General features: G+C 35.1%; 1 protein-coding gene across 1 annotated transcript in view; it reads left to right on the forward strand.

Annotated features, from left to right (window-relative positions):
* The window catches only part of TBC1D15 (TBC1 domain family member 15), a 75,441-nt gene that overhangs the window by 23,127 nt on the left and 27,829 nt on the right, over nucleotides 1–24,485 (forward strand). Inside the window, exons 5-11 of the mRNA XM_027874057.1 lie at nucleotides 5,593–5,803; nucleotides 11,722–11,824; nucleotides 13,068–13,265; nucleotides 15,050–15,178; nucleotides 15,652–15,755; nucleotides 17,551–17,645; nucleotides 23,451–23,567. Of these exons, the coding sequence (XP_027729858.1) occupies nucleotides 5,593–5,803; nucleotides 11,722–11,824; nucleotides 13,068–13,265; nucleotides 15,050–15,178; nucleotides 15,652–15,755; nucleotides 17,551–17,645; nucleotides 23,451–23,567 (957 nt within the window). The remainder of the gene's footprint in view (nucleotides 1–5,592; nucleotides 5,804–11,721; nucleotides 11,825–13,067; nucleotides 13,266–15,049; nucleotides 15,179–15,651; nucleotides 15,756–17,550; nucleotides 17,646–23,450; nucleotides 23,568–24,485) is intronic.

Here is a 24,485-nt window from a genome sequence, read left to right on the forward strand (position 1 = left end):
GCAGAGTAGGATTTTGGTATGTGATCTATGAAGTAATAAAGGCCCCTCTGGACCAGATCATAGGAATTGGTTATATGTATGAAATTAAGTAGTGTTTTAAAGTGTTGACTGTTTTTGATAGACGTTTTGAGACAAAAAACAAAGACTGAGAGACTGTTTAAAATAGGGTAGCCATTATTATCATTATTCTTTATTTCTCAACTCAGGAAGAAAAAAGGAAACAGTTTGAAATAAATTTGAGATTAATAATATTCGGCTACAGTTTTTTATTAGATGTATAATTTAGGAAAATACCATTAAAGGATTGCAGTGGGACATACGATAGGAGGGACCTTTATGTTGTAATAATAAAGGTTGAGACCCTATATAAAAATAGCTAAGTGGTAGGTTGGGTCAAGAGTTGGTAAGAAATGTATTATTGCTAAAAGTAAAGATCTTTCTTTCCCTCCTTCACCTTAATTTTCTTGATGATACAAAAAAAACTTTTATTTCCCATGTCAGTTCTTCAGAATGTCACATAGACCTGGTGACATATTAAGTACATTGTATATAATTACCAATGTTTCTCTACCTGTTTCTGTAATAGCTGCAAAGGGAAAAGAAAAATAATTACTTTTTTCCAGGTTCTTTTCATAGAAAAACAAGAAAAATTATGATCTTGAGAGCACTATCAGTTTTCCTTTTTGTCCTTCCAGCTGTTGGTATGTTAGGTTATAGATTTTTTTTTCTATTGACCTCGTGCTATGCTAATATTTAACTATTTCTCCTGTTTTCCTTTCCCTCCTAATTTAATTTAAGGAAATGTAACAAGAAAGCAATTTTTTCTATATTTATTACATCATCTGCCTTTTTTCCCATTAACTAGGGAAATAAGTTTGCTTATAATTATATTGCTCAAACGTGAAGTAAACGCTTCACGTTTTCTGGTTACGAAACAATGTATTTCCAATTAAGCCTTGTTTCCTTAGTTAGAATGAATATCCTTTTGGAGATTTATGAGTTTAAAAGCATTATCCATTACTTTAGCTTCTTTTTGTTATTTTTGACATCACTGATGTCTTTGAAAAGTGAATCTTGATAATTTAGATTTTCAATTTTTGTTAACCCTTTCTTTCAGGTAGTTTTACACTTTCCTTTACCAAGAGGTAGTGATATTCTTATTGGGAGAGGGTAGGTAGATTTCCTTCATTATGCCTTGTGTTATATTATAAGTACTTTTCAAACAAAATTATGTGAAATTGTTACCTATGTATCTACAACTTAGACTATTAACTTGGAAATTAGGCTAGTTAAATCAGTGTGATAAAGTCATAATTTGGTGACATGTTGGTCTTTCTGGAGGTTAGGAACTCCCTCCGGGTTGATGGAAATTATGGGAATTTTACAGTGTGTCTACATTTGTGCATGAGAATATTTGTGGATTTCATCTTGACACTCCAGGAATTTTCTTATCTTAACTATAGAATCCATGGCACCTAGTATTTCTGATTTTCCTAGGAGTGGTACCCATTGGTTCATTCAGTTTGGCTGGCAAATTCAAGAACATATATTGAAGTTCCCACTGTGAGCACTGTGTTAGGTATTGGGGGAGTTACTGAGTTTAGGTAAATTGTAGTTTCTAATCTCATTGTGTGTACTGTTTAGTAGGGTGTTGTCACACATGCAGATAACTGAAATGGAGGCAGTGTCATACAGTAAAAAGAGTAATAGCTCAAAAAACAAAGGATCTGTGTTGAAATTACACCTCTGAAATTTAACCTCTGTGACTCTGGGCAAATTACTTAAACTGTCTGCACCTGAGTTTTCTCCTATGCAGAACAAGAGGGTTAGACTAGATGATCCTTAACATCTTGGAACTTAACATCTATGACATATTCTGAGTGCAGAGTAACTCACTATATGAAGTCTAAGAGAGGAGAGCGCTTCCAAGAGGAGAAGACAAGGAAGGCTTTATGGAAGATATGTCATTTAAGTTGAGCTTAGAGGATACAGATAAGGGAACCATTATAGATAAAGAGAATCACATGAACAAAGGCACAGACATAGGTTAAGTGAAGGACATATTTGGGAAACAGAATAGTCCCAGTTTGGTTGGTGCTTAATGATTGCTTGTTGGTTGATTGGGGGACAGTAATATTGAATGAGGCTACAATACTAGGTTGATAACAGTTTGTGAAGAGCTGTGAAAGTCAGGCAAAAGATTTAAACCTTGGTAGCTAGGTACTAAGGAGCTTAAGAGGATTTTTGAGCATAAAAATTACATGACCAGATATATTCATAAAGAAAGATTATTCTGGCCTTGGTATAAAGGCTGTGTTGGAGTAGAGAGTAAGTAAAAGCCATAGCCCTAGGTTGGTGGTAATGGGGCCTTGTATTAGGATGATTGAATGAATAGGGGGGTATGGACAAATAGAAAAGTGCTGCAGATATGAAATTGATAGGATTTGGCATCTAGTTGGATTTGAGAGGCTAAAATATAACACCTGAGTTTTGAACAGGAACAGTTGTCACTGACAGAAATAGAACAGTGAATTTAAACAGAAAATGCTTGGTTTTGGATAGTTCGAATTTGAGGTGCTGGTGGCACAACTAGGTAGAAAACAGCTGTAGGAAGTTGGGATATATATGTCTGGAGATCAGAAGAGGAATCAAGACTGCAAATTTGAATTTGGGACTTAGCAGTTGAAGCAATGAGAATGAATTGGATTGCCTAGGGAGAGTGTGTAGAGGGAAAAGATAAAAGGGGGTCAAGGACAGAAATTTGAACCACACTCCCATTAAGGAACTGAGAATAAAATGAGATTCTCAAAGGAGATAGAAAGAGTAGTTAGAGAGGCCTGAGAAACTGGAGAAGCCAAGTAAGGAGAAGGTGTCTAGAAACAAAGAATGGTCGGTCAGCATATTTTGGGGAGCAAGAAGACTAAAAATGGTCATTGGATTCTCTGATAAGGAGATTATTGATTTTTTTCAGGAGAATAGTTGAGAGTGGAAATCAAATAATGGATTGAAAAGAGTGGATCATGAAAAAATGTAGACACATCAGGTTTAGGTGGGTTATTTAGGAAGTTTAGCAATAAAACAGAGGTGAGTGATGGAGAAACAGCTGGATGGGCTACAGGAGCCAAGGGAAGGATTCTGTAAATTGGAGAGACCCAAGTGTGTTGGTTGGCAGACGGGAACGCAGCAGTGGAGAGGGAGTGTGAAGGCTGGTGAGATGGACTGTTGGAACAAAGTTCTGGAGGATATGTAACAAATAGTGTAAAGGGTGCACAGGGATTAGCTTTAGGACTAGGGTTAGTAGAGAAACACAGATATAAGTTATAACAAGCACATAAACCTCTGCCAAAGGCTTCCTGTGCTTCATTGTGAAATGGAGGTGACCCAGGGCCTTGCAAAGTGTTGTCAGGGGTAAGCAAATTCTGGCAGGTCGTTCTTAACTCTTAACATGAATAATTAATAAAAATAAGACATATTCAAATAAGATGGATATCAATTTTAGAGTCTAGACCAAGAAACAACAGCCTTAAAACAGGTACCATTTGGTTTTTGAACTTGAATAACATGATTTTTCTTTTTAATCAATGTTTTATTTATTGATATAATTTATTGAAATTATTGAAACAATAAATTTACTTATATGAAATAATATGAGGTTATTTTTTAGTTATGTCATTTGTTAAGAGTAAGGACAAGACTTTCCTTCATCACCTGGTACAGTGTGTGAGTACTTCCTAAGGGTTCAATGGAGTGCTTGTTTTGGTGTGGGGGGATGTTTATAAACCAAACAACTATTAGGAAATTCTTCTGTCAGGTCGCATTTATGCATCTGTTTCACCTGTTTTGGATTGAGGTCTTGATTTATTGTTTTACATATTACTAGGAGATATTTTTGAATGTTAAATACTTTTTATGTTAGTTGCACATTTCTCATTTCCTAGGTGGAACCCAGTATTACTTTGCAAGTAGGAAACTGTCAGAACATTCTTTAATTTACAAACTGTTGATAATTTTATTGTGAAAGTTAGTAATTTGGTAACTTTTTTCATATCACTGTAATATTATGAAAATTTTGAGAGGAAATGAATAAATGAATGAAAAAGCATTTGTTAAGCCCTACTGTGTGTGAAGCCATAGGACTGACTACTGGCACCCCTGTTCACGACTCACCTAGGTGCCATAGATCTGAAAGAGCATTTACTACCAGGTACGCTTTATCCCCAACTTTCCTTCCAGTGCCTTCCTCTTCCATCTCTACGCTGACACCCTTCTTTTCTACCTTTTGGTTATGGCTACTCATATCACTTTGATGAGCAGGAAGCAACCAACTCATCTAGAAATTCTGTTACAATAGAAGCCTTACCATCTGCCCTGCCACTTGCATCTTAAGACCTCCAGGTCTCCTTTACACATGGGCCTTCACACATTAAACATGCCTGGCATTGCTGTTTGACTTTAGATTCACCCTAAGGATACCTGGACCATGCCAATCTCTTTGCTGCTGAACCTTTAGGACTTCAGAGCCTTTCCATAGGCCCTGCAGCTGAACTTTCTTCTATGTTATCTCCACCAGCATATGTGAGCTCCTTGAGAGCAGGGACTGTCTTGCCTTTCTTTTTGTATCCCTAGCATTTAGTACAGTGCTTGACTCACAGTAAAGACTCTCTAGTCTCCATATTTTTTTCATCCATATTTCTTTTTTTTATCCATATTTCTCAAAATGTTCATAAAATCACAGTGATCTAAAAAAATGTAACAAGTTACTATCTTTCACAATAGAATCAAAATTTAGAATGTAAATAAATACATTTCCTAGTACTTCTGTATTTATAAATATTTAAAGCTGTGTATATAATCATGTATATACATGTATGTATTGCAGTTTTTGTCCTACTTAAGTGTTTCTCAGACCTTTACATTTATTAATACACATGTACATTTGAGGTAAGGGAGTATTGTCATGTTTTATCATAGAATAATTATTTTAGAGTTGTGAAGGTTTTTATGATCAAACTCCCCTCTTTTCCAGATAAGGCTACTGAGGCCAGAGAGGATGTGACTTTCCCAAAGTCATATAGTTAATTAATGGTGGAGCATGTACTAGAACCCAGACCCAGGTTCTGTCATTTGTCTGCCTGTACCCTTTATCGCTCTTCTGTGTATATATATCTACATTCTGTGTGTGTGTGTGTGTGTGTAATTCGTACTAACCGTTATTATTCAATGTGGTTACTGTCAAGGGACAAAGGAATTTTAATTCCACATGAGGACTTAATGATTTACCAGTGTACCAGCAACAGATGTGCAAATATTGCCTTAGCTTATGGATGATTTTGTAGAATGTGAAGAGGAGGGGAAATAATTTGAAACAAGGAAGAATACATTTTTGAATGTTTTAGTCCTGGAGCAATCATTATGAAAATTGACATAAGAGTGAATATCTTGTTCTATTCACTACAGATGGGAAAGCATAGTTGTTCTTGTTATAATCCAAAAAGATGCAGAAAATTTTTATCAGGTAGTCATGAGGTGGTTGATTAATACCTTTTTTAAAAAGGTGAACAAAATATTATGGCATGATTTTTTGTTTTTAAGATGCTCCAAGTCATACGAATGGGAAAAGCAAATGGTCATTCCTGTTCAGTTTGACAGACCTGAAGTCAATCAAGCAAAACAAAGAGGGTATGGGCTGGTCTTATTTGGTATTCTGTCTAAAGGATGACGTCGTTCTCCCTGCTCTTCATTTTCATCATGGAGATAGCAAACTACTGATTGAATCTCTTGAAAAATATGTGGTATTGTGTGAGTAAGTATTACATTATTTTATATCTTTTCAAATTGGGCTCTTGTAATAATTATAGGCTGAAGTATTCTTGGTTTTTATTATCTGAAGTCTGTGTTGCCTAAGCACTGCTGTATTCTTTTCCCCCATGACGTTGATGTTAGTCATTAATCATATCTTCAGTATGTTAAGTTTGTATTTTTGTGCTTATAAACTTAATGGTGTTAAATTAAAACATCTTAAAACACTATGTTTACTATGACTAAACTGTGGTGCCATAGCTTATTGAATTTGCTATTATTTATTATACCCTTTTTATTAAACATAAAATCTTAAGCTCATTTTTACAAGTGGAATAGAATACCAAAGTTTCCAATGTGAGAAGTAACTTATTAATCCTTACAGTAGAACCTTGTCTAATAGGATTATATGGGTCTAGAAATAATTTAGATAATGTATTAGTACCCTGGGCTGTGTATGGCATCTTCCTCTAACATTATTTACTTTCAGAGCCTGAGATAACTTCTATCATAGCCTCTGACTGCCCATTATTGTTAGTGGCAAAGATGTGCTCAATACTTTTGAGTTAGAATTCGTGAATGAGGTGAGGCTTGAGCCTGGAACCACACAGGACAGGGGAAGGAGACTAGAGAGGCAAGAAGTACTGGAATAATTTGTCTAGTCTAGAATTAATAATTGAGAATTGATATATAGTATTGTGATTTTCAAACATTATTTCATTTGGTCCTTAAAATAATGCTATAGTATGGTTAGAGCAGTTATATATTCATTTTATAAACAGAGAAATCAAGGTTTAGACAGATTTGATGACTCTCACAAAGCTAGCAAATTGTAGAGGTGGGATTCAAACCCAGGAGTTTCTGACTCCAGTCTAGTGTCTTTTCTACTACACTCTTCTGTTCCTTGTCAGCAAGAACTCTTTATCATTAATTTAAGACATAAAATGATTAGGGTAAACAGGAGATTTAGTATTAGGTAGGCACTGAATTGGATAAATATGGGAAGCCTAATAAGGGAAAATTGTTATTTTTTAGTTCTCTATATACTGGTACTAAAGCAATGTTATTGACCAATTTATCTCTTTAGTTTTTTCAATTTGGCAGAAGTAGAAAAGGAGTAGTAGAGAGAACCATTTTAGGAGCCAGGAAGACCTGAGTTAAGTTCAATTTGATACCTCATAGCTATCTGACCCTGGACAAGTCACTTAATCTCTCAGTGCCCTTAGCAACTCTTCACTTTAAGTTGAGCAGGTGCCAACCTGCCCTGGTAGGAGTTTTGTCATAGGTATTTTTTTATACCAGAAAAACCCTGTGCCTGGTCTCAAAAGCACGAGAGGCAGTGTGTGCGAGGTGGCTAGAGATCAGACAGGAAGGTTGGGACAAGCTCAGCCTTTGACACAAGTAATAGTGGTGTGACCATGGGCCAGACTGCTGTTTTAAGACAGAAAGCTACAAGGGATTTGTAGATTTGGTTCGGAGGAGAGAGGCTACATTGGGAATTTCTTGCATGTATAAAATCACAAATCTAAGTCCTTACCACATCTCTGCTTGCCTTCTCCTGCCATTCCCCCCACCCACCCAAAAAAAAAGCACGGAATGCTTTCAAAGGGAGGCAGCATCTCATAATGAGTGTGCTGTTAGACTTGAAATTAGGAAGACTTGCGTTCATTCCTTTCTCCAACACTTGTCAGCTGTGTGACCACTGCCAGATCATGTAACTTCTCTGGGTTGCAGTTTCTGAATTTATAATAACCGGGAATACAACTTTGATAATGATAATACGTAAAACATTTTATAAGCTAAATGCTGCATAAATATCATTGTTGTTTAGTCATTTTCAGTTATGTCTGACTCTTTGTGACTCCTTTTGGGGTTTTCTTGGCAAAGATACTGAAGTAGTTTGCCATTTCCTTCTCCAGCTCATTTGACAGATGAGGAAACTGAGGCAAGCAAGGTTAAATGACTTGCTCAGAATCACAGAGCTAATAAGTGTCTGAGGCTAGATTTGAACTCAGGTCTTCTTGAGTCCAAGCCTGGCACTCTTATCCACTGTACCTTTTAGCTGCCTCTGTAAATATTAGCATAAATAATTAGCCATTACTATTAATGGGTAATATTTATTTGTTGCTCCCCCTTTATGTCATTGGTGGGAAAAGGTGCCAAAATAACTAAAATTGCTTTCTAGTGTTTAGAATCATACCTTTATAAGGATATTTAAGAGAAGCAGCTATTTTAATAATTCAGATTTAAAAAAATAATATATATATTATATGTTCACACATACACACATATTATACACACATACAATTTGATCTTTTCTTGATAACTGGTGGTATTATAATACATTTCTAAAATTTTTTGATGTGTTATATAGTTGGAAAGGGAATTGACCCTTGAACTTGCTTTTTTGAAAAGGCCCTTGGTGTTATCTTTTTTGCTTCCTTCTTATGAAGGTGGAGTGAAATGTGTACCTGGATAACCTTGGGGAGGGTAACATGGACACTTTTCTGCAACTTTAATTAGTAGACCAGAGAAAGTCTGAAATAGCCATCTTCCAGGTATCTTTTTAACCTCCAGAAAATTATATTCTTATTATCAGTTATGTACTTTGTTTTGTCAGCACCATTCAGAATATTATCTATAATTTGTATCTCACTGAAAAAAATTAACATAGGCACTTCCTCAGCAACTTGTGCCAGCCCTTATGTGCTGCTTATCTTGAATTTGTTCATGGGGTGTGAAGGAGCAGTTTGATAATTTGTGCTAGGATATTGTGGGGATAACTTGCTCCAAAATTTGTAACTTCTTCATGAAAAGATGAACCTTCTCTAGACATATCACTAGGTCATACTTTTTTCCAAGTTCTCCTTTGTTATTTTACTTTGAACAGAGTTCTAAGTATAAGCAACATACTGTTATGAAGGGCTTAAAAATTATGTATAGTATTTGTACTACATACTAACTTTCTCTTGAAATTCTTCTCTAAAATTCTTTTCTACTTAGAATTATTGACCAAATTAATACACAGCATTGATAAGTTATGAAAAGAAAATGATAAATACTACAAGAAATCAAACTCTTCAGAATAAGCTCTGTAACTGTCCATCTATTATTTAATGTCTTTTGTATTTTAACATTATACATTGATACCTTCTTTGGGGCCACTGAGATCTAAATAGGTTTACCTTTTCCACACAGGAGAGCTGTTCAAAGGTTTGATGTGCCTTTGACCTGACAATAGTATAGCCTTAGGAGCTACTGAGATGTATCTTCTGTGACTGACTAACTTCCCAAGCTGGTGTGCTTTTTTTTTTTTAATTGTCAGGTGTGTCTATTGCTTACTGCTGCATCTAATTGCTATCATTTTATTTCTTTTTAAATTACAAAATTTTGGAGTTGAAAGAGACCTCAGTGGCCATTTAGTTAAAAAGCAGCAATAAAAACAAGAGGTCATTCAGCTGTTGCTTGAAGACCTCCAATGAGGAGAAACCCACTACTTTCCAAAGTCGCCCATTACACTTTTGGGTAGCTCTCACTACCCAAGGAAGTTTTTATTTTCTTATATCAATCGTGAATTCACTTCTTTATAGTGTCTACCTATTGCTCCTTGTTGTGCTCTCTAGGACCAAACATGCTCCCCAAAGTTAAATATCCCCAGGTCCTTGAAATGATCATCCTGTGTCATGAACTTGAAGCTCTTAACTATCTTGTTGGCTCTCTGTTCAGCTTATCAGTGTCCTTTCTAAAATGTGGTGTTTAGAATTGAACACAGATGGGAAGTGACCATGGAAAAGTGTAGCAGGCCTGTCACCTCCTTGTTTCTGGTTGCTATATTTCTGTTAATGCAGCTTCAGATGATCCTGTTGACTCAGATTGTGCTTCTGGGCCACAAAACCCTCCAGCTTTCTTTTTTCTTTCTTTCCCTCCAGAAAACTGCTATCTGGCCATATTTCTTCCATCTGTGAAATTGACTTCTTTTTGAACCCTGCTGCTTGATAGACCGACTAAATCACGGTTATTCAATTGTAGTTTTTGTGTTTTAGGATTTTGTTGACTCTTTGTTGCTGAATGTTCAGGGGATACTGCTTTGCTGCCAAAGAGGGTTTTTCCGTTTTCTTTTCTCTTCCTACTTCTGGGTATGACCCATCATTCAACAAGCATGCATTAAGTGTTTACTCTGTGTCTGACACTGTGCTAAGTAGTGGGGGTAAAAAGAAAAGTCAAGTCTCTGGGTAGAGAAATACGACTGCATTCTAACATTTAAAGCCTCATGACTTTTTTTGGTCTGAACTTTTGAGAAGTAATTGAATTTTAAAAACATTCTTGATGAAGATGGAATGAATATTGAATGGTTTTGTTACTGAAAATGCTATGCTTAAATGTTACTGTTTTCTTTTTCCTTTTGTTGCCTCTTAAGTGTTTACATTTTGAGTAACTGACCTGTAAAGTTCTATCAATAAGTCCCCACAATAAACATCAACCAAATAGGTGTCCAGAGAAAATGTAGCAAAATCTTTAGGGTATTTTGTTTACATGACTAAGTGACTTAACTTTTGTTCCTTCTGCTGCTTTTAGCAAAATCGAAGGCTTTGAAATCGCTTTTACCTAGCAAGTATGAGAACTGTACATTCTCTGTCTCTGAGCAAGATCCTATTTTGGATTTCATATCCCCTAGTATTACTGTTGCATCCTGTCATGTTAGAATTGAAAAGAGATAACTGTTATTAAAGTTCTTATCTCAGACATTTATAACAAAGTAGATACTGTAGGTAGCAGTGAAACAAATGAAATTGTTGTTTTAAAGACCTAAAAATCGTGGCTTTATTTCATTCAGCTTCTTGAGTTAAGAACTTTAGAGGTTGGAAAAAAATAAAGTTTTTTATTAATTTAGACATTAAAAATGTTTGGTTATTCAGCTGTTAATATTCTTAATGACTTATATTATGTGATTTAGTTATAAGAGAAATTTGTACGAAGAATTGAGACCAGAACTTGAGCAAGTTTTGAAAACTGTATGTTTAACATTGTTATATATATGTACATAAATTTATTTGTAATTGGGAATAAAGGAGTAGAATCACAGAATTCGAGTTAGAAAGTGCATCTAGACAAACCCATAATTGTAATTAGAACCCGAACAGCAATGCTTTTTAGTATGATGAATATCACCTTTTGTATTTAACTGATTTTTTTTTCCATGTACTTATATGACAAGAATAGTCAGACAGTCTTGCTGATGTTATTTATATATTATTTATAATAGCACAGGGTGTAAACTTTTAAAAGATTAATTAAAAAAACTAGGGATAAGGGTAGCGATTAGACCTGTGATTTCATTGTTGTGTAGGCAACTTCCAGATTTCATTTCTTTTAAGTACATAAAAATTCTCTCTTGAAGTTCTAAAACTAGTTATAGTTGACTATTACATATTTGTTTTTAAGAATTTTATTTTTTAATCAATGCACATTTGTTTTCTCTCCCTCCCACTTCCTTCTTCCCATTGGGGGAAAAAAGAGAAAAGGAAAACTCAACCCTCATAGCAGATATCACCGCATATTCCTTAGCATTAGATTAGAGAGGAAGCATGGTGAAATGGGAACAGTGTTCTCACTTTGAATCAGGAGACCTGGGTTTGATTTCTGGCACTGATATTCTTTGTGTAGAGAGTTGGTCGTGTAACCTCTCTGAATCTAGTGTCTTCATCTGTAAAATAGGGATGCATAATTATAGTACTGATCTCACAGGATTGTTATGAGGAAATTGCTTTGTAATCTTAAGGTTGTTATTAGATTAATGCTATTTAGTAGATTGAAGATTTTTCTTATATAAATGCTAATCCATAAATTATTCAAAAATTCAGTAGTTACTTCAGTTTGTCACTTTTTCTATAAATTAAAAATACAGTCTTCATTTTATTACAGATCTCCACAAGATAAAAGGACTCTTCTTGTGAACTGTCAGAATAAGGGTCTTTCACAGTCCTTTGAAAATCTCCTTGATGAACCAGCCTATGGCTTAATTCAAGTATGTTTTTTAGGTACCTGTAGGGCTAATCTTTCTGTCTTCAAAAATCCTCCAACCCTTTTACCCTCCTGTTCCCAAATACTATTTAACTTGGGTCTGTAGTTTAAGGAAGCTGACTTTGTGTGTGACTCATGGACCCAGTCATCATTTTATAATCATGAGTCTTATGCTTTGAATTTTTAGAGTAAGAAACTCTCAAGGTTGTTGGTAACTTGTTCTTTCTTGTTCTTTAGCAAATGTTTCAGTGATGTTTTTTCCTTATGACCATAATTCTGACAATGCAAATTAGCAATTTTCTATTCTATATCAGTTTTCTATTAGTATTGAATAAATTTAGCATAGTTCAACTTTGTAGAATGTATAGGGTTAGTTTACTTGAGCTAATCAAAAAATTAGTTCAGATAAATACCTTGTTGGATTGATTTCTTTGTCATTGACTCCTCAGTTATTTTGGAACCATGTAACCTTAGAGAGTGTTGGGATACCAAAGGATTTAGTCCTATTTATCTCCTTAATTGTATTCCACTAAAATATCCAGCTACTTTCTGCTGTGAAATTATTTTATGCTGTTTGTTATACTTGCTGATTTCTACAGAAGAATCTTTATTTCTCTGAAAATTTTTTGTGAGTTTGATCCTTATTTTCACTAATGATTAATTTTCATCTTGAAATTATTGGATATTTTGGTTTATAATCTATAGCATTTCCTCATAAATTAGTTTTGTCCTTTGTGGCTCTAGAGTATCAAATAATTTAACTTATTTACAAGCAGAATTAATATTGCTTAAGGAATTACAGTTTTCGGATGTATATTAAATAGGTTTTTGTAAGATTGTGATAGGGTATACCATGCTTCAAGAAATATTTTTTCTATGAAGGCAGGACTACTAGACAGAAGAAAGTTGTCGTGGGCCATTCACCATTGGAAAGTAAGGACTATATACATTTTTGTTGAATGTGGACTGAATGAGACCCACACATCATTTGTTCTTTTGCATTTTGAATCAGTAGCAGCAAGTTGATACTTATGATAGAATCACTTTTCTTTGATTTTTACTCAATTAAAAGGTTAGCATAGAAAAATTCAAATTTTCCTTCCCAGAAAACAATCGAATCTTGTAGAGAAAATCTTTGTTTTAGTTTGATTCTCCTTTCTTACTCTGTTTGACCCTTCTATTAATGTTCATTTGTTTACTTTTTACTATAGTACTGCTAAAGTTATGTTTGTCTTCCTGTTCTGTAGAAAATCAAAAAGGACCCATATACAGCAACTCTTGTAGGATTTTCCAAAGTCACCAACTACATTTTTGATAGTTTGAGAGGCAATGATCCTTCAGCTCATCAGCGACCACCTTCAGAAATGGCAGATTTTCTTAGCGATGCTATTCCAGGTTTAAAAATAAACCAGCAGGAAGAACCAGGATTTGAAGTCATTACTAGAGTGAGTGGAAATATGTATTTATACAACTTTTATTTTACTGATTGAAAAAAAAAAAAATCTTGTACTGAATGTATAAAAGCTAAAGGTTAGTTTGACTATAGTGACATATCACTATCATCAACCCTTTCTCTTGAGCCTTCCATCTATCACTGTTTAGTATTCCCTACCTGTAATGCACTTTCTGTTATCAAATGCTTTTGGTTTTAACTTGACCAACTTTTTTTCTTTGAGTTATTCCTCATTATTGATGGACTGTATATTGCTATAGTGCTTTGTAACTTTGGAGGAAGTAGCCTCTGCCCAATAAACCCCTAGTTCATTTCCACTTATGGAACCTGGGCCTAAAAATAACAAATGTTTTCTTGTTAGCTGATTGATTGTGGACTTAATTTATTCTCATTTTGCTCTATCTCCTCCCTAAATAGAGCTTTTGTTTTCACTTGTTTTCACTCAAAGGACCTTAAGTCCTGAACTGTGACATACCTTTTTTTTTTAAATATTTTAATCTTTTTCCTCCCAATTTTATTTATTTATTCATTCATCTATCTATTTATCTATCTGTCTATCCATCTATCTCTCTATCCATCCATCTATCTATCTATCCATCCATCTATCTATCTATCTATCTATCTATTTTAAGGCAATTGGGGTTAAGTGACTTGCCCAGGGTTACACAACTAGTAAGTGTTAAGTGTTTGGTCTGAAGCTGGATTTGAACTCAGGTCCTCCTGACTTCAGGGCCCATGCTCTATCCACTGCACCACCTAGCTGCCCCTGTGACATACTGTTATACCTGCTCAGAGACGTCTTTGGTTCTTGACAAGTTCTGGGTTTGAATACATGTAAAAAATTTCAAATGTTTAAATTATGCTGCAAAAATGGATTATTTTACAAATTTGTTTAGTTATAAATTATCTACATCTGCTAAACCAAGTATAGTACAAAATTATTAATATTTACTTAAGGGGTCATGGATTAGTTACCTAAAAATGACATCTTTTAGTGGTGAGTAAAAATGTGTTCTAGGTGATAATTCATAGAATAACTTTATAACCAAAATTAGAAAAAAAATGTAATGTAGTACACTGGTTTGAGCAGTCTGTTACACACTTTATAAGTTGCTTCTATGAGATTTTAGCGTGGTATGGTACAGAGAGTTTAGTCTTGGAGTTAGAGCATCTAGCTAACTCTTCTGTTTTGCAACCTGTGTGCAGTTGCCCTGAAAAATCACTTCATCTCCTTAGGCCTTAGTTTTTTCAGTTATAAAAGAAGGAAGTTGGTCTAGATCAGGTGTTGTAGCCTTGGGTGTGTGAACTTTTTAAAAAGGTGTTTTGATAACAATTTCAATGTAATTGGTTGCCTTAGTTGTCTTACATAGCTTATTTTATTTGAAAATGTTATTCTGAGGATTCCATAGGCTTCACCAGACTGCCATGACAAAAAAAAAAAGGGTTAAGAGCTCTTGGTGTTTAGATGTTTCTCAAATCTCTTATAGCTCCAAATTTAAGATTCTGTGATTTTTTTTTTTTTTTTTTGCCTTAGTACCCATCATTTATGTGTTTGTTAACAGGGAGGAAAATGTGTTTGATACTAACTATATCAGGCAGTTTAGATGTTGCTTACTAAGTAAGTTTATGAAATGAGAAAATAAATGGAAGAACATTTTCAAAAGTAAGGGTTCTTATGTTGCCCAACAGATACTATTATTTCATTTTTTGTAATAAGAAGTTATTTCCTATCATTGCTTAATGGTGTAAAGTTTGTAACTTATCTTTCCATTTTAGATTGATTTAGGAGAACGACCTGTTGTTCAGAGGAGGGATCCTGTATCCCTGGATGAGTGGTCTAAGAACATGGATTCAGAAGGAAGAATCTTAAATGTAGATGGCATGAAGCAAAAGATATTCAGAGGGGTAATTTAATTAACCGTTATATTATAGGTTGTTCAAGGGAAGAGCTACGTTATTTTCCCAAAGTCCTAAGCTTTCCTGATGAAATGAGGTGCTGATGCTGAAATAAATCTCTTGAGCTGTTTGGAAGTCAGAGGGAGGAGTTACTTGGAAGTTAGGGGAGAAGGGTTTCTTGCCCTTTTAATTGCCCATGGCCTGTGTATGGGTGTGCAGAGCGACAGTATCTGGTATCCTTATATCAACCAGATTGGTCTTTATAATCTATTTATTAGTCATGGACCACATGCTCATGCCATCTAGCTCCTAAGAAATTCAAGTGTTTCAGTGGGATATAAGGAAAAAAATAGTATCTTTTGAATTGATACCTTTTAATGAAAATTCCACATATATGTAACCTTACTATGTCATAGGTTAGGAGCAAATTCTATAGTAAGTCTTTCATTATTTCTAATTTGTTTAATGTGCACTTACCTCAGGGACTCAGTCATGTTTTGAGAAAACAAGCATGGAAATTCCTTCTGGGATATTTTCCTTGGGATAGTACTAAGGAAGAAAGAACTCATTTGCAAAAATTAAAAACGTAAGTATCAGCACAGTGTGCTAATTTAGGCATTTAATAAATGTTTGTTGAATTTAATGAAGTATTTTATTAAAAAAATAAATAACTCATCCACATAATTAATGTAGATATGATGACTCAGGACATGGAATATTTCAGATGTTGGCGCATGAGAATTTTTATTAAAAAATGGAAATACAGTTAAGACTTGTGTTAATATGTGGTACATCAGGCTCAGTTATTCGTTTTCATTAGATGCACTATCATAATGACATTGTGAATTGTAAGAGAGCTTTTTGCTTGCTTTGGGGATTGGGAAAAACATTATTCTCATGTCTGATGTCATTTGGAAAGTGCATTGGACTTGGGTCTTACTGACTTAGTTTCAAGTCTTGTCTGCTGCACTGCCAAGTTGTATGACAATAGGTGATGCGCTTAAGTTCTGTGTTCTTTTCATCTGCAAAATGGAAGTGATAATTCTTATACTACCTGTTTCGTAGCTTGTGTGAGAAAATTCTGGAAAACTATTAAGAAGATACAATGTGGATTGTTGATTCAAAATGCGTAAAAAATATAGTAGTGGCCTTTTGAAAATTACCCTATCCTGGTTAAAGTAGTCTGTTCATCCCCATATTTGTTGTGTTAGGAGACTTTTACAAATGTCTTGAATTGGATTAGTGTTCATTAGATACTAAAAGAAATTAGATAAATGTAATTCATTTACTGTTTTTTCCTTTTTAGAATGAAAGAATTAAGAGTTTATCATTTTGCATTATATTTGTTGATAGAGAATAAGATGTAAGGAGGCATAATTTAGATTTTCTTCAGGTCAAATTTCCTACTTGGGGATTTCAAAATTGTTCTTTGTGACAGTGGTTCATATATATTTTCTGCCAGTGATATCACTGTGATTAAATAGTATAAGATTTCATTAATATTTTATACATTTTGCCAGTGTCTAAAAGATCATTGGAATTAGCTAGTTCGGCCTCCTCATTGTATAACTGAGGCCACAGAAGTTAAATGTCTTGCCCAAGGCCACAAAGTAGTAAACTAAGATTTGAACACCAAAATCCTCACTTCAAATTTCGTGTTATTTCTACTATGTCATGCTGCCACAATACCTGGTATACTGAAGTATTCTAATGATTGGAAAATGCTGCTCTTAAATAGCTTTTTATTTTAAGTGTTTTTCTTTATAATTGCTTTAGAAACCTTTATGATTAGTGTATTTTATGATCACAATATTATTTGGTAGGTTGGATTTCAAGAACTGATCTAAATATTTTTTAACCTGACTAGATTCCTGTGGCCTATATGAGATTATTTTTCCAGGTGTTTAAGCTAGCACCTAGCTTAGTGGCAATTAAAAATTCTTAATTTAGTGATTAATTGATGTAATGGCAGAAGTAAGAGATTTGGAGTTGATAGACCTGGTTCAAATCCTACTTTAGACACTTTATTATTTGTGTGACTATGAGCAAGTAACTTTACCTATGAGCCTTAGTTTCTTCATTGGAATAATGGGGACACCAATACTTATACCATCTATCTCACAGAGTTGTGAGGAAATCACTTTGTAAACCGTAAAATGCTATGTAAATTTGAATTATTATTTTCAGTCTGATGATTATAACTTAAAGGATTTCACCATGATGGCATTATTATGAAATTGTGTCCCTTAGGCATCTTAAATACTTTTGATAATTCCTTTATACTTTGATGATTTGTTTTTATAGAAAAATTAGAGTTTTCAAATAATAAACATAGACTACATAAAAAGCTTCCTTTGGTATAAAATTGTTTTCTTCTTTAGTGATGAATACTTCCGGATGAAATTGCAGTGGAAATCTGTCAGCGAGGAGCAAGAGAAAAGAAACTCAAGGCTGAGGGATTATAGAAATCTTATAGGTAATTTTCCTTATTGAATGTGGAAATGCCACTGATGGGGAAGGAGGTGGTTAACTTAAAATATTTTTAAAAGATTAGAGAAGTAACTTTTATGCTTCATGTTTTAAGACTTGGAGATATAGGTCAGAAAATAGAAATGAAAAACTGAAAAGATGGAGGATGGATTGCATGCAGATTTTATTGTATAGTTCCTCATCCTTGGTTGATTAAGTGAACTTTCCACATAATTAAAATTCACCCCTTTATGTGCTTAAACTTAAAATATTTCATGGTCATAGGAAGGTTTCTAAAACATATGGCACATTTCTACTTTTAAAAATACTTTATTGCTGTTTTTTTTGTCTTTATACTGGTCATTCCCAAACTCTTCCTCTCCCTACTGAACCCTCCCCTGTGTCAGCAAAAACAAAACAAAACAAAAAAGTTAAGCAAAGATATCAGATCCAGAGACCACATCTGATAGTGTATCTAATATTCTGCCTTAGTAGTCTCCTGCCTCTCTGCCAGGAGAGAGTCTTTATGTTTAATTTTCTGCTCACTGGAACCTTCATTTATTTGTTCCATTACTCTGAGTTTGACTTCCTTTTAATATCCTTCAGAACCATCCTGCTTATCTGAGTTTCCCTTGAACTTTGTTCCATTTACTCTGTGTTTTTTAAAAATGATTCAGTGACTCTTTCTTATCTTTTTTTTTTGGCAGTGTCACTATCATAGGCCGTCTCTTGCTCTTTCCATTCCTAAATCTCACCATGTTAAATAACAACAACAACAACAAAAATTAACCCACCTGTCTTTGTAACATGTAAACAATAGTCAAGCAAAACAAATTAGTACCAGTGGAATTGTGCTTGGTTATTACATTAAGCACAGTTCTTAAGTCTTTCAAAGTTATTTTTTTCTTGCACTGCTGTAGTCCTTGTATAAATTGTTTGTTTTTGTTATTTCTTACTCTACGGTAATATTCTTTTACATTTATATGCTATAGATTTTTCTTGGGTGCTGATTTTGTTCCCATTTCTTTCTTCCTGCAAAGAATGACACTGTTATGATATACGTTAGATTTTTTTCCCTGTCTTTTACTTCATTGGGGTATATATGTAGTGTTGGAATTACTAGGTTAAAGGGCATGGGCAGTTTGTCAATTTTATAGCATAATTCCAAATGGAAATTCAGAAGAGTTTGATCTTATCTTTTGTTCCTCCAGCTTCCCATGGCACCTCCTTTCCCTACCTTAGATGAGGCCTCTTACTTCATCAAAAAATGTGAGGACACTTGCTGAATATTCCCCCCTTTTACCCCTTTCTTATTTCATATCATTCAAATGTTTTTCTCCACTATCTACTCCTTGTTTCATAGACAGTTGTGGCCCTTTTCCTTGTCAAGGCAAACCCCTCTACATGCACACGTGATCTGATTTCATTCTGTCTTCTCCAGCAGAGTGCCTCTTACATTGTCCTGATTCTGTCATTAATCTTTAATTTCTCCCCTTTTAGTGGTTTTTTCTCCAGCTGCGTACAAATGTATCCATGTGTCTTCGGTCCTTAATGAGATACTCTCTTGATCTACCAAGCTGGCTTGATGTCATCCTATGTTTTCCTCTCCTTTGTGGCTAAGCTTTAGAAAGCCATCTACGCTTGTTGCCTCCACTTCTTCTATCTCTTCTAACTCTAGAGTCTGGCTTCTAACCTTAACATTCAACTGAAACTGCTTTCTTCAGCAGTTACCAATGATCTCTCAGTTGTAAATCTACTGACATTATCTCAGTCTTCATCTTTCTTGACTTCTTGTAGCCTTTGACACTGTTCATTACCTTCTTCTGCTAGATAATCTTTCCCCTCTGGGTTTTTGTGACACTACCCTCTCTTGGTTCACCTACTTGACTCCCACTTCACAGCCTTCTTTGCTGTATCTTCATCCAGGTCATGCTCAGTAACCACGGTACGGTCCGTTTTTGGCCAGCTTGTTTTCTCTATCTATACTGTTTCACTTGGTGATCTCATCAGCTCCCATAGGTTCAATTATCTCTAAGTAGATGGTTCTCAAGTCTACTTAGCCAGTTCTAACTTCTCTGGTCCTCCAATCTCACATCATCAGACTGCCTGTTGGATATCTCAGACTAGATATCCTATAGACATCTGAAATTCATCATGTCCAAAACATAACTCATTACCTTTATCCCAAAACCCAGCTCTCTTCTGAATTTCCTGTTACCGTTGAGGACACCACCAACATCCTCCCAGGCACTCAGGTTTGCAGACTCAGTGTCATGTTCCAGGACTCTCACTCTATGTATTTAATCTGTTGACATGTCTTGTCATTTCTGCCTTCTTAACATCTCTTGTGTGCATCCCCTTTTTTTCCATTCACACAGTTGCCAGCCTGGTGTAAGACTTGTCACCTCATACCTGGGCTATTGCAATAGCTTTCTAGTTGGTCTCGCTTTACCATCGTTATTTCAGGTGCCAAAGTGCACAGGTCTGACCATATCAGCCCCTTACGAAATAAATTCCAGTGGCTTCCTTTTAGCTCCAGGATCAAATATTTATTCCCTTTGACATATTGTATGATCCAGTGACAGTGGCCTTCTTGCTTTTCCTTGAACATGACACTCTGTGCCTTTTCACTGGTTGACATCCCCCCTCTCCCTCCCTTCCAACCCCTGCCCTGCCTCCCTTGGTGTCTAGAATGCTTTCCTTCTTTATTTCTTTTTCCTAGATCACCTGGCTTCCTTTAAGACTCAGCTAAAATGTCACTGTCTGCCTTTTCTGGTTCCCTTCCTAGTGGTAGGAGAATGAGAGAGTGTTATCTTTAAAGTCAAGGGAGGAGAGACAGTATCCAGAAATAGAGAGTGATTGTCATCATTGTCAAGAGACCAAGCAGGTGATGGAAAAAATGCCACTTGATTGGGGTCTTTAGAGCAGCTTCAGTATAATATTTGGAGGCTGAAGCCATTTGGGAAGGGGTTGCAGAGACATTGTTTTTGAGGTGTTGGGCATGGATCACTTTCATAAAGTTTAACTGTGAAGAGGTTTTATTTTTTACAAAACTTTTATAAGAAATCTGCAATCAGGGGCAGCTAGGTGTCTCAGTGGATAGAGCACTGGCCCTGGATTCAGGAGGACCTGAGTTCAAATCCGGCCTCGGACACATAACACTTACTAGCTATGTGACCCTGGGCAAGTAATGAGTTAAGTAACCCCATTGGCTAGCCAAAAAAAAAAAACAAAAAAAAAAAACTAGAAAGAAATCTGCAATCAGGAAAAAAAGGGACCAGTTATAATTACAAATCCAAGAGATGGATAACCTCCTTGATTCATTAATATCCTTGAGATGTTAGAAGAGACTGAGGAAGACCCTCTAGCACATTTGGTACGCCCTTCTGTGGCAAATTTAAGGGACTATATGGACAAAATTATGGACTGGATAGGCAGGCATGCAATTCCTTACCTCTAATGGATAATATTACAAATCCACTATTAGTCATTAAACATATATTAAGAGCCTACTGTGTGCCAGGCAGGGTGCTAAGCATTGGGTATATAAAGAAAGACAAAAGACAATTCCTGGGGTTTTCTTGAGAATAAATAGGAAATAGGCAACAGAGAGATGGTAGTAGTATTGAAAGAGGTTGTGAAAGGCTTCCTTTAGAAGGGAGGATTTTTGCTATTACCTGAAGGTATTAGGCAAGGGAGTTAGAGGTGGTAGAGACAAGAAGGGAGAGCATACTTTGAATGAGGGATAGCCAGTGAAAATGCCTGGCATCAGGGGAATGATATGTCTTGTTTAAGGAATAGCAAAGTGACCAATGTCATTGGATCAAAGAATACATTAAGAGTTTAAGGAGTGTAAAGTGTAAGAAGATTGGAAAGGTATGGGTGGGAAGTTTATGAAAGGCTTTGAATGCCAAGCAGAGGATTTTATATTTGATTCTAGAGGTGATAGGGAGCCACTGGAGTTTATTGAGTAGGGGGAAGTGATATGGTTGGATTTTTGCTTTAGGAAGATCATTTTGATGGCTGAGTAGAGGATGGTCTGGAGTGGCAGGAAGACCAACCAGCAGGCTATTGCGATAGTTCAGGCATGAAGAGATGAAGGCCTGCACCAGGATGGGGACAGTGTCAGAGGAGAGAATGAAGCATATACAAGGAAGGTAGGGAAGGTGGGAAGCTAGAATCCATAGGCCTTGAGAACAGATTTGATATGGGGAGTGAGAAAGAGTGAGTATTTGAGGATGGTACCTAGATCTGTGAGCCTAGGTATACACTAGGTATCTAGGAAGATGGTGGTACCTTTGACAATAATAGAAAAGGTTTGAAGTGGGATGGTTTTTGGGAAAAGATAAGTTCACTTTTGGATATGTTGAGTTTAAGATGTCTACAGGACATCCAGTAGGTAGTTGGAGTATATGAGACTGGAAGTCAGCAGAGTAGTTTCTGGCTACTAAAATTTTCTGGATGTGGGATTATTAATTAATTATCTGTTTAAGATGGGCAGTTTTGATACCTTTTGATCAAAAAACTGCTATTAAGTTTATAACTAATTATTTTTGTTGGTCGGTCAAAATACATATATAATGGAAAGTTTTCTTACTGTTTTAGAGGTATAGATTTACTTCTTTGAGAATGTTACTGTATTAGAAATAAAATGTTGTAGAGGGGGAATACTGTTAAAAAATAAAAACAAAAACAGACCCTAAGAACCTTAGCCACAGTGCATCTAAACCAATGTTTTCTTTTTGCTTTTTTAAAAATTTTTTTCTAAATAATTTATTTATTCATTCATTTATTTATTTATTTTTGGGTAGGCAATCAGGGTTAAGTGATTTACCCAGGGTCACACAGCTAGTAAGTGTCAAGTGTCTGAGGGTGGATTTGAACTCAGGGCCTCCTGACTCCAGGGTCAGTGCTCTATCCACTGAACCACCTAGCAGCCCCCAATGTTTTCTTATTGATAATTTATTTTGGTTAATTATTGATTAGTAAAAAGTCAACCCTCCCCCAGTCTAGCAAAAATTTTTTTCAACTCACATATACATTTGAGGGGGTGAGATAGGAAGACAGAGATATACCCAAATTGAGCTGATTACAGTGTAATATGTTTATAATTTGGAAGTTCTACAAATTCTTTTTTACTAGTGATTTATTATTGAATTAAAATAGGGAAATGGTTATATAACTTCAGAAGACAGACACCCAATTATACTATATCATACTATCTTTTTAAGGCTATGGAATAATTTTTGGAGAGAACTTATAATTTATTTTTCATTTTAGCACAATACATTTTTGACTGAATGATGATGCCTGAGAATAAAGAAGCTACTTGAAATAAAAACGATTATGGACTATGACAAATTAAGAAACCAAGTAATTATGAATGAAACAAAATCCTTTTGATTAAACTGGATTGCGTAATAGCTTTTTTCGTTATTTATTTTAAATATCACATGTATTTTATTACTAACTAAATGCAGTAGTGTTCAGTGTTGCTTTAAATTTATTGAAAATGTTTTCTACCATTTAATTAAAAAGGTTCTACAGATGTATATAGAAAATGGAAAAAAAGGAAAATCTATTCTCAAGTAAATCATCTCATTTTAAAGAAGCTTATTATACTTTACTTTCTATACAGCTGCTTCAAAGCATTTAAAATGACATTTGATGACTTCATTCGTCTATACTTTAAAACCTGGAAACAATGTAAAATCAATAATAAGGAAAAATGTTGCAGTTTAAAGATTTGAGCTTAATAAAATTGGCTTTGGGAAGCATTTAAATTACTCTGACAGCTTTTTTTTCTTTTCAGAAAAAGATGTTAAGAGAACAGACCGAACAAACAAGTTTTATGAAGGCAAAGATAATCCAGGATTGATTTTACTTCATGACATTTTGATGACCTATTGTATGTATGATTTTGACTTGGGTAAGTTCTCTTAAATCACCTTTTAAAAAGATTTTTTACGTCTTAGAATTTAAAGTTCTTGCTGATTGCTAGTGCCTGTTGTTGTTACTAATCCTTTATATAACTGGTATTTGATTTTTATCATTTAGTCCTATCCTTCTGTTTTCTGTTATATGTTGTTTCCCAGAAAATGGCAAGGTTATTTGTCAGGTTAAGTAACAACTATATTAACATTAATCTAGAATCTTTAGAATGGTTTTATCCCTATTCCACACATCCCCAATCATAATTTGCCAAATAGTATGTGTTTCTATGCCCCAGCTAATATAGAATTGCTTATGTGGGAACTTTTTTTTGGCTAGGCAATGGGGTTAAGTGACTTGCCCAAGGTCACACAGATAGTAGATGTTATGTGTTTGAGGCCAGATTTGAACTCAGTTCCTCCTGAATCCAGGGCTGGTGCTCTACTGCACCACCTGGCTGCCCCTCTACTGCACCACCTGGCTGCCCCTTATGTGGGGATTTTTAAATCTTTTCTCTTCCATTCAAAAAATCTCTCCTGATAGTTTGGCTCTTAAGGTTTTAAAGAGGGCAAGCTCAAGTCTTCCTGGCTTGCCATGTAATCAGTCAACACGTATTTATGAAACACCTTGTCTATGCCAGGTATTCTGCTAAGTCCTAGGTATATAGGTACAAAAAAATGAAATGATTCCTGCTGTCAGTGTTATATTCTCACAGGGAAGATGACCAATACAGATAAAAATATATGCAGCATAAATATAAAGGTAGCAAATACAAATGTATACAAAGCAGTTAAGTGCAAGGTAGCTTGAGAGGGAAGTGCTAGAAGTTCACAGCAACTAGAAAGTCTTTATGCAGAAGATGGAACCTAAGTGACATCTTAAAGGAAAAGAGAGCCTCTATGAGGTAGAGGTAAAG

The sequence above is a fragment of the Vombatus ursinus genome, unplaced genomic scaffold (assembly GCF_900497805.2).
Source record: "Vombatus ursinus unplaced genomic scaffold, bare-nosed wombat genome assembly UNPS02003292.1, whole genome shotgun sequence".
Lineage (NCBI taxonomy): Eukaryota > Metazoa > Chordata > Mammalia > Diprotodontia > Vombatidae > Vombatus > Vombatus ursinus.